General features: G+C 45.0%; 1 protein-coding gene across 1 annotated transcript in view; it reads right to left on the bottom strand.

The window, feature by feature from the left end:
* Positions 1-220: 220 nt before the first annotated feature.
* The window catches only part of LOC106612564 (uncharacterized), a 100,113-nt gene continuing 89,403 nt past the window's right edge, over positions 221-10,930 (bottom strand). Inside the window, exons 30-38 of the mRNA XM_014213832.3 lie at positions 10,799-10,930; positions 8,089-8,217; positions 7,661-7,789; positions 6,552-6,680; positions 5,843-5,971; positions 5,410-5,538; positions 4,645-4,773; positions 2,067-2,195; positions 221-1,535 (exon numbers count right to left, since the gene is read on the bottom strand). Coding sequence (XP_014069307.3) covers positions 1,456-1,535; positions 2,067-2,195; positions 4,645-4,773; positions 5,410-5,538; positions 5,843-5,971; positions 6,552-6,680; positions 7,661-7,789; positions 8,089-8,217; positions 10,799-10,930 — 1,115 coding nt within the window. The 3' untranslated portion in view covers positions 221-1,455. The remainder of the gene's footprint in view (positions 1,536-2,066; positions 2,196-4,644; positions 4,774-5,409; positions 5,539-5,842; positions 5,972-6,551; positions 6,681-7,660; positions 7,790-8,088; positions 8,218-10,798) is intronic.

Here is a 10,930-nt window from a genome sequence, read left to right as displayed (position 1 = left end):
CCCTGGTCTCCAATCCTCCATCACTGCTCTGTGACAGGCCATCTCGGACCCCCTCTACTCTCCCCCATTCCTACCCCCCCATGCCCCACTGACAGGCCTTTCTCTAAGCTCCCAGGCAGAGGACCCAATACCATGCTACACTGCTCTCAAATAAAATGGCCTCTCTCCTAAATGTGGTGATGCAATATTAGGGACAGAAATAACAGACAGATGTACCACATTTAGTAAAAAGAGAATTTGATAGAAATTCAAGATGTATCAAAACAGCACCATTTACATATAGCCTGCCATCAGGCACATAGTACCGTACATGTTATGAGTGGTATGAATGGCAGTATCCTGATGTACAGTTCAAATGCTTTGTAATATTCTAAAAACCCTTCTACATGAAAATATACTGATTACTTGGCTAAAACTTCTATAGGTCATAGTGTCATTGAACTGATACACTTACAGTAACAGGCAGTAACAGCAGTAATGAATTGATATGTGACTTTCCTGATCTGACAGTACAGTAAGTGATCTTATCAAATCAAACAAACAATCAAAAGCAATTTCTAAATATATTAACACTTTATGACAAGCAATCAGGCACACACTGTCAAAAGAAACCAGTAAAATACAACACAAAATAGTCTCACTGTATATGATATGATAGCATGACAGAGCGCCGCTCAACGGAGAGACAGTACCAGTGGACACTTTGGGAGTGATGGCTGTTGCTCCCATGTCAGTCTGACCAATGACTCTGAGGCTAGGCCACGGGTAAGCAATAGGAGGCTGCAGGCTTTTGTTCCAGCCCAGCTCTAACACACCTGATTCCACTAATCATCTAATCATGGTCTTTATGAATCATGTGTGATAGTGATGGTCTGCACACACTGTGCCCCTCCAGCACCGTGGTGCCCACCCCTGTACTAGGCTGCCCAAAGCTGCATTGGGGTGAGGACGGAGACGTTGTGAATGTACAGGAAGAGTTTGAGCTGTGGTTAATGACAGGCTAGAACAGTTGACTTGGGGCAGGGGTCCAGTCCTGAGACAATCAGGCAGGAAGCACAATAGAGCTCAGGTGACATTTCCAATGTCCACCGCCCAGCAGCACATCAATGTTCCAGGTCCTTGTGTATGTAGCCTGCTCTCTCTCTCTAACTAAACCGGCATTCTGCACCTTTCTGCAGGCTCTCAAAAAGCCACCGCACATTTCTCAACCAAATGTGCAGAATACAGGTGTAGTCATAAGAATACATTGCCTTGTGTGTCTGGTCCAGACCTGAATCATCTTCTGGCTGTATACCTCTGTCCATCTATCCATCTGTCCAACTGTTCACAGCCTTCCCTTGACTCCCTAGGATCCCTGATTGCATATTTAGGGAACCTTGCTGAGTGTTCAGTGTTTGAGACGTCTGGCGGGGGTATTTGGGACGTCTAGTTTGGGATGTGGGGCCTCCAGCAGCGCTACGAGTGGGAGAGACCAGACGGCTTCTTCAGGGAGGGAGAGAAGCCCAACACTGGGACCTCTGCAGTCTCTAGTAGTCCTGAAAAGAGGGAAGAGGCAGACAAAAATACATTTGGCACCTTCTAGAAATCAAAAGCAAATGTTCTTTGGCGTTCAGGGAGTTGCTGGTGTGCTAGGGTGTTTTCTGGTCGATCTGGACGATCTCCCGTAAACTGGGCTTGTGAGGGAAACCGAGACAGCTTCAAGCCAGACACCCCTCTGGGTGTGGATTAAAATAACTGTCAGAGGCCGGAGTGGCTATTGAGGGAGACAGGGAGACACACAGAGCTGAAGGCCTGAGGCTAACACACTTACCAACGCACTATTTCATGAAAACCTGGTTCAGCTTTACAGCTCTGGTCCTTGGTGTCTGCTGTGATGGGCGGTAGGTATCACTCACTCATCAGGGCAATGTGTGTGTGAGGTGTGTGCGTGTGTGTGTTTGCATTTGTGTTTGCGTGTGTGTGTGTGGCTGTGTGTTTGTGTGTACGCATGTGTTTGTGTTTGTGTTTGCATGCATGCATGTGTGTTTGTGTTTCCATGCATGTGTGTTTGTGCGTGTATACAGTACCTTCTGTGCATGTGGGGCCCAGCCAGGTAACAGGACACAGGCAGCGACCATTACGAGCGTCACACTGGGCCTGATGGGAACACTGGCACTGCAGGGAGCAGTCCGGACCAAAACGATCTCTTCTACAGTCTGACGGACAGACAGGCGAGACGGAGAGAGAGAAAGAATGACAGAAAAGAGTGGAAAGAGTGGCAGAAGAAAGACCGACACGACGAGAAAAAGATGGAGGGAGACAGCACACAAAAAATAAAATGGCAGATTTAAATACAGTAAATGACTAGTAATTTTTCTATTAGGTATAGGCATATAATCAAATCAAATCAAATCGTATTTGTCACATGTGCCGAATACAACAGGAGTAGACCTTAGTGACATGCTTACTTACAAGCACTTAACCAACAATGCAGTTTTAAGAAAATACCTCAAAAAAGTAAGAAATAAAAGTAAGAAATAATGAAAGAGCAGCAGTAAAATAACAATAGCGAGGCTATATACAGGGGGTTACCTGTACAGAGTCGATGTGCGGAGGCATCGGTTAGTTGAGGTAATTGAGGTAATATGTACATGTTATTAAAGTGACTATGCATAGATAATAACAGAGAGTAGCAGCAGGGTAGGGGGGGGGGGGCAATGCAAGTAGTCTGGGTAGCCATTTGATTAGATGTTCAGGAGTCTTATAGCTTGGGGGTAGAAGCTGTTTAGAAGCCTCTTGGACCTAGACTTGGCGCTCCGGTACTGGTTGCTGTGTGGTAGCAGAGAGAACAGTCTATGACTTGGGTGGCTGGAGTCTTTGTCCATTTTTAGGGCCTTCCTCTGACAACGCCTGGTATAGAGGTCCTGGTTGGTAGGAAGCTTGTCCCCAGTGATGTACTGGGCCGTACGCACTACCCTTTGTAGTGCCTTGCGGTCGGAGGCCATGCAGTTGCCATACCAGGCGGTGATGCAACCAGTCAGTATGCTCTCAATGGTGCAGCTGTAGAACCTTTTGAGGATCTGAGGACCCATGCCAGTCTCCAGAGGGGGAATAGGTTTGTCGTGCCCTCTTCACGACTGTCTTGGTGTGCTTGGACCATGTTAGCTCGTTGGTGATGTGGAAACCAAGGAACTTGAAACTCTCGACCCGCTCCACTTCAGCCCCGTAGATGTTATTGGGGGCCTGTTCGGCCCTCCTTTTCCTATAGTCCATGATCAGCTCCTTTGTCTTGCTCACATTGAGGGAGAGGTTGTTGTCTCTGACTTCCTCCCTATAGGTTGTCTCATCGTTGTCGGTGATCACGCCTACCACTGTTATGTCATCGGCAAACTTAATGATGGTGTTGGAGTCATGCCTGGCCATGCAGTCATGAGAAACAGGGAGTACAGGAGGGGACTAAGCACGCACCCCTGAGGGGCTCCCGTGTTGAAGATCAGCGTGGCGGATGTGTTGTTACCTACCCTTGCCACTTGGAGGCGGCCCGTCAGGAAGTCCAGGATCCAGTTGCAGAGTGAGGTATTTAGTCCCAGGGTCCTTAGCTTAGTGATGAACTTTGAGGGCACTATGGTGTTGAACGCTCAGCTGTAGTCAATGAATAGCATTCTTACATAGGTGTTCCATTTATCCAGGTGTGAAAGGGCAGTGTGGAGTGCAATAGAGATAGCATCATCTGTGGATCTGTTAGGGAGGTATGCAAATTGGAGTGGGTCTAGGGTTTCTGGTATAATGGTGTTGATGTGGGCCATGACCAGACTTTCAAAGCATTTCATGGCAACAGACGTGAGTGCTACGGGTTGGTAGTCATTTAGGCAGGTTACCTTAGTGTTCTTGGGAGCAGGGACTGTGGTGGTCTGCTTGAAACATGTTGGAATTACAGTCTCAGACAGGGAGAGATTGAAAATGTCAGTGAAGACACTTGCAAGTTGGTCAGCGCATGCTCAGAGTACACGTCCTGGTAATCCGTCCCAAACGAAACATCTGTGAATGTTGACCTGTTTAAAGGTCTTACTCACATCGGCTGCGGAGAGCGTGATCAAACTGTCGTCCGGAACAGGGATTTCTTATAAACTTCCTGGTTATAAACACTCCTTGAAAGCGGCAGCTCTACCCTTTAGCTCAGTGCGGATGTTACCTGTAATCCATGGCTTCTGGTTGAGGTATGTACATACAGTCACTGTGGGGTTGACGTCATCGATGCACTTATTGATGAAGCCAGTGACTGATGTGGTGTACTCCTCAATGCCATCGGAAGAATCCCGGAACATATTCCAGTCTATGCTAGCAAAACAGTCCTGTAGTTTAGCATCTGCTTCATCTGACCACTTTCTTATTGACCGAGTCACTGGTGCTTCCTGCTTTAATTTGTGCTTGTAAGCAGGAATCTGGAGGATAGAATTATGGTCAGATTTGCCAAATGGAGGGCGAGGGAGAGCTTTGTACGCGCCTCTGTGTGTGGAGTAAAGGTGGTCTAGAGTTTTTTTCCCTCTGGTTGCACATTTAACATGCACAAAACAGTACAAATCTGTATCTCTCAGTTTTAAAGGCATACCTAAGATGCCGTACTGCAAGAGATAGAGCGCTGTTGCAGGGTAGAGGAGGTCGTACCTTTTTCACATCTCTGTCCAGTCTTCCCTGGGGGGCAGAAACACTGTCCCATGGCTGGATGACAGGGGGCCCCCCCAACACAGTCACATGACTGCTGACAGCCCTCCCCAAACCGGCCAGCCTCGCACCCTGGGACAGACAGACACAGTGACACACACACACACACACACACACACACACACACACACACACACACACACACACACACACACACACAGGTCTGTCTTTATTACTTCATTATAGAGGGTAAACTATATGGCTGTCTTGCAGCTGCTCTGCAGTACTCAGTGCTCTCCTGCTGGGGCTGAAGTGGGCATATAGGCCCTCACACTGAGCTGAGGAACCCAGAGCAGGCAGGAGACAGGAGACAGGAGGCAGGAGACAGGAGGCAGGAGGGAGGAGGCCACAGAGATGCAACAGGAATGCATTAAACAGTCTGTCTCCGCTGTGGCTGCCTGGAAACACCTGTATCTCATCAAATAACCACGTCTGCCTGCCTATCTGCCTGCTCACAGAGAAGTGCCTACACATGCTCGTATTCATACTGTATGCACTCTCTCTCTATCGTTTTCATAGACATGCACACACACACACCCACTACAAAAAAATGGCATCACAAATGCATATGTACAGTATGTTTGTAATACCCAAACGTATGGCTTTCCTGTTATTAAAGAGAACTGAAGTGCTGACCCTCCTGTCTCTATATGAGAACAGAGTGTGAATCAGATTGTGTGATCTTCCCCTCTGTCATCCAGTACTCACGTCTCTGACACAGGGAGCCACGGTAGCCAGGCGGACACACACACCGGCCTGTCGCATGATCACATGTCTGTCCCGCCCGGCAGTCACACGGACGGGCACAGTTCTGTCCGAAGAATCCAGAGGGACACCCTGGGGACAGGATGATAACACAGGAAAAAGATTTGTTGTTAGTTTCTCATACAAGAGCGCAACCAATCATCACAATCATGTTCATTTACACCAAATGTTAGAAAACAGATTGAAACAAGAAGGGACTAACAATAAGAAACTCTCATTTTCCTTTTTTGTTGGAAATGTTAAACATTGTGTGCCCACATGAACACAACCCACCTCCTCCTTCATTAGAAATATAGGGCCAGGAGTTTTTCCTGGACAGGTCACATGGTGAGGAAAAACTCCTTGCCCTAACCATCATTTAAAAAAAACAACGTACGGTGTTCACAGGAGTGTCCGTAGTGTCCGGCCGTGCAGCTGCAACAGCCAGTGAAGCGGTCACATGTCCCGTTGTTCTGGCAGGAACAATCCAGTGCACAGTCTGGTCCGTACTTCCCCTGGACACACACTGGAAACACAGACATATGGTAGAGACATACAGTAACAACAACAACACTCACAACAAACATTCCTTCTGTATGTACTTTTACCACAGGCGGCTGGTGGCACCTTAATTGGGGAGGATGGGCTCAGAGTAATGGCTGGAACGGAATCAATAGAATGGTATGTGGTTTCCATGTGTTTGATGCCATTCCATTCACTCCATTCCAGACATTATTATGAGCCGTCCTCCCCTCAGCAGCCTCCTCTGACCTGTAACTGATACTGTACACATAACAGTGGAATTACCTAATATAAACATAGAGACACACTGTAAGCCAGGGATATGGGAAGTTACTGTGCTCACAGAGACTGCTGGTAGCTACTATTCAAAATAACACAAGTCTTCATTGTTTTGTCATGGCTGTTGGGTCATCTAACATTGTTTCAATGTTGTAACAAACAGAGTAAAAAAACTAAGCAACTTCAAGAACAGGCAGTTAAACTAATGTAGTACTGAAACACAATTAAACTCAGCTGACCCTTTGCCCTGCCTGACGTTATACTAACGTTATCCTGATGTTGTGTTGATGTCATCCTGAGGTTACCTGTCTCACAGCGTGGTCCTGTCCAGCCCAGCCCACACCTGCAAGTCCCGTCCCTGGGCTCACACAGCGCTCCGTTCTGACACACACACGTGTTCCTGCACTGCAGGCCATAGCGCCCCCTAGGGCAAGCTGGAGGAACAGCAAGGCTTTAGACAGTAATCATCATCATCATCATCATCACATCACTACCAAGGCCAGCATTACATGTAGTTCTGTTCTTTAGCTACCCAGCCAGCAGTGAGCCCACCACACAGTTAAACACACACACTACACACCGACACACACACTCACTCACAAACACACACACAAGTTTATTTAAGCAGCAGTTAATTAGCAAGATGGCAAAGTGGTCTCATTTGGCAGCGATATAAAAGAATAATCATGTTTCTCTGGGTAATTTAGATTGGGAAAACAATAAGCGAATCACTTTGATTCCCCTGTTTATTTATTTGTTTTTTTGCCAACGCCATCGACACGGAACATGGAAAACGAGCTACTTATAGGTCTCTGTAAACATTCAACACAGGAACATAAGCAGTGGCACGTCCACAAACGTATGGTGCTCACTAGGAGAGCAGAGCGCTTATGAACACCATCATCTGGAATGGATGGAAACTCCCGTTTGCACCCCAGTGGAACTGCTGATAAACGGCGAGATTAGGAAAACTCAATAACCCTGCTTCTGTTCTCCAGAAGAATAAGAGCCTCTGATCATTGATATGGAGAATTTGTTAACTAAATACACATTGAAAGCTAATTTGGTTGGTTGGTTGGTTGGTTGGGTGGATTCCACAGGAGGCTGCCGAAGGGAGGAAGGCTCATAATAATGGATGGAACGGAGCCAATGGAATGGCATGGTTTCCATGTGTTTGATGTTTTTGATACCATTCCACTTATTCCGCTCCAGCCATTACTACGAGCCCGTCCTCCCCAATGAAGGTGCCACCAACCTCCTGTGGTGGATTCCCAGTTTCCAATCAGACTCTGTGTTCTTGATGAGTTCATAGCCTGCTACAAACATTTACATTTACATTTACCCCAAAACTGCTCTTCACATACTCAATGGCCCATAGACACAAGGCTAGTTGTGAGGTAAAAGTCATTATTACCTTGCTGGCAGGACTGTCCGATTTTACCTGGGGCACAGATACACCTCCCAGTCACAGGATGGCACTGCCCTCCCTCCCCACAGGAACACAGATGGGCACAGTCCTTCCCATAGCGCCCCGCCGGACAACCTGGCAGTACGAAGGAAGACATGAAGGCACCATTCAAAGGATTTAAAAGTGCAGCTTCTTTTCTTCCTCCCTTCCTTAAAGTAATCACTGATTAGGAATGACTCAACAAGTGAAAGCGGCGTGACGGAGCCCTCGCGTTCATCTGTCTAATCATGTCTAATCCCAACAGTCTTCGGACTGATTCCTAGCAGAACACTCTGTATACCTTTATTCTATATTGAAGACTCTGATTCATAGTCAGAAGATGACTTTTCAAAAACTGCTCATTTTCACCCATGACAGGTATGCTGCAGACTTACCAGTGCTGCAGTCAGCTCCTAGGAAGCCAGGTCGGCACTCACAGGTCCCTGTCTTAGTGTCACAGCGACCGCCATTGCTGCACTTACATCTGGCCTTGCAGTTTGACCCATATGATCCCTCACGACACTCTGAGGTAGGGAGAGAGAGAAAGAAAGAAAGACATAGGCCGTTTTCACATTGAGGATAGCAAAGGGACATTTTCGAGAGGTTCTCAAGAGGTTCTCGGAGGTCTCGTACGTCATTCACCCAAAAGTTGCCCCCCACCGAGCAGGGCAGTGTAAATAGAATGTTCTTGTTGAGCTCAACACACTACACTATATACGGTAATAGCAGAGCAATGTTTTTGAAAGAGCTGAAATGTATAGACATTTCCCTTATATTTGAGACTTGTTTTATTGAGTTTTTACAGCATGTTATATTCTGAAATTGTCGCAGTAGCTGCCGGCTGCACTGAGCCACGTAAAACTATGGAAGCCCATTCCCGCCACCATATTTTTTATGTGTCATCTAGAATAAAAAATTGACAACATGACAGTGCCTTCAGAAAGTATTCACACCCCTTGACTTTTTCCACATTTTGTTGTGTTTCAGCTTGAATTTAAAATTGATTAAATTGAGAGAAAAAAAATGTCACTGGTCAATAAGTATTCAACCCCTTTGTTATAGCAAGCCTAAATAAGTTCAGGAGAAAAAATTTGCTTAACGCTTTGAACATGGTAAAGTTATTAATTACACTTTGGATAGTGTATAAATACACCCAGCCACTACAAAGAAACAGGTGTCCTTCCTAACTCAGTTGCTGGAGAAGAAGGAAATTACTCAGGGATTTCACCATGAGGCCAATGGTGACTTTAAAACAGTTATAGAGTTTAATGGCTATGGCTATGAGGATGGATCAACATCATTGTAGTTACTCCACAATACTAACCTAAATGACAGAGTGAAAAGCAGAAGCCTGTACAGAATAACAATATTCCAAAACATGCATTGTGTTTGCAATAAGGCACTAAAATTCAAACTGCAAACAATTTGAAAAAAACAACAACTTTATGTCCTGAATATAAAGCATTATGTATAGGGCAAACCAACTCAACACATCACTGGCTGCATCATGTTATGGGTATGCTTGTCATTGACAAGGACTAGGGAGTTTTTTGTTGTTGATAAAAATAAATGGAATAGAGCTAAGCACAGGCAAATTCCTGGAGGAAAACCTGGTTCAGTCTGCTTTCCAACAGACATTGGGAGACAAATTCACCTTTCAGCAGGACAATAACCTCAAACACAAGGCCAAATATACACTGGAGTTGCTTACTAAGACAAAATTGAATGTTCTTGAGCGGCCTAGTTACAGTTTTGACGAAAATCGGCTTGAAAATCTATTGCAAGACTTGAAAATGGCTGGCTAGCAATGATCAACAACCAAATTGACAGAGCTTGAAGAATTAAAAAAAAAATTATGTGCAAATTTTGTACAATCTAGGACTTAAAGACTTACCCAGAAAGACTCACAGCTGTAATCACTGCCAAAGGTGATTCTAACATGTATTGAATACTTATGTTGAATACTTATGTAATCAAGATATAATAGTGTTTTATTTTCATAATTTGTTTTTAAATGTAGAAGTGTTTCTTCCACTTAGATTATTTTGTGTCGATCGTTGACAAAAAAATGACAATTAAATCCATTTTAATCCCACCTTTTCCACAAAATGTGGGAAAAGTCAAATTTTTATTGATTGAAACACTATGGGATGGTACATTTTACGCTAACATCATGCTTTCATTTGTGTTTGGAGCTCATTATCAGTTTATCATTTTAAATGTTAACAAGCTAAATGTCCCTTATCTTGAGCTAAGAGTTTGTGGGGCATCTAAACCCTTGTGGGGCATTTAAGCCCTGAACAATGCCCGATAGGTAACACTGTCTTCCAGCTGGGTGTCACCCTCAAGACCACAGCCAATCGCATGCAAACAACAATGCAGCTAACTTGGCAAGTCTTGCGACCGAGTGAGCCAGCCAGCTAGTTAGCAAGGTAGTTTTGTTAGCTTTAATCCCACCTTGTGTAACACAACAAAATGTGGAAAAAGTCAAGGGGTGTAAATACTTTCTGAAGGCACTGTATAAGTCTGGAGATTATGTCTAAGGATAACCCAAAATTGTGTTGTCTGACTTTCAGGAAATGGCAGTTAAAGACAAAGACACTGACTTTTGAATACCGATTTTAGACCCAATCACCATCTCTTCAAAGTAGGTAAACTCCAGTTTGTAACATTCTTTATGAAATGGGCTTTTAAATTATGTGTTTCAATGTAGTGAGTATGATAAACTAACGAAAATATACATTTGTATGAACTTTTTGGCATTTTTATTTAGACTTTTTGAAAATACTATAATAATGGACCAGAATACCAAAGAATCAGAAATCAGAGTTTACGGTTACAACAAACAAAATTAACCCGGGGCCATGTTTAGCCTGTCCTGCACGGAGAAACAGAGAGAGAGAGAGAGAGAGAGAGAGAGAGAGAGAGAGAGAGAGAGAGAGAGAGAGAGAAAGTGAGAAAGTGAGAAAGGCAGAGACAGAGACAGACAAAGACAGACAGTACACTTATTCAAACTCATTCTTCGTATAGTGCACTGCGATTCCATTGTTGATGCCACACAATCATTTCACAGCAGTAGACTACCCAACAGTAGTCACTACTTACTGAGTTCACAGCGGTTGCCGTAGTAACCAGGCAGACAGGTACACCTTCCAGTGACAGGGTGACACTGCTCATGGTCCCCAGAACACTGGCACACCTGGCTACAGTTCAGCCCGAACACACCTGATGGACACG

Source organism: Salmo salar, chromosome 09 (assembly GCF_965601325.2).
Source record: "Salmo salar chromosome 09, fSalSal1, whole genome shotgun sequence".
NCBI lineage: Eukaryota > Metazoa > Chordata > Actinopteri > Salmoniformes > Salmonidae > Salmo > Salmo salar.
The sequence above is the reverse complement of the archived record's forward strand: the minus strand, read 5'-3'. Positions and strand labels throughout refer to the sequence as shown.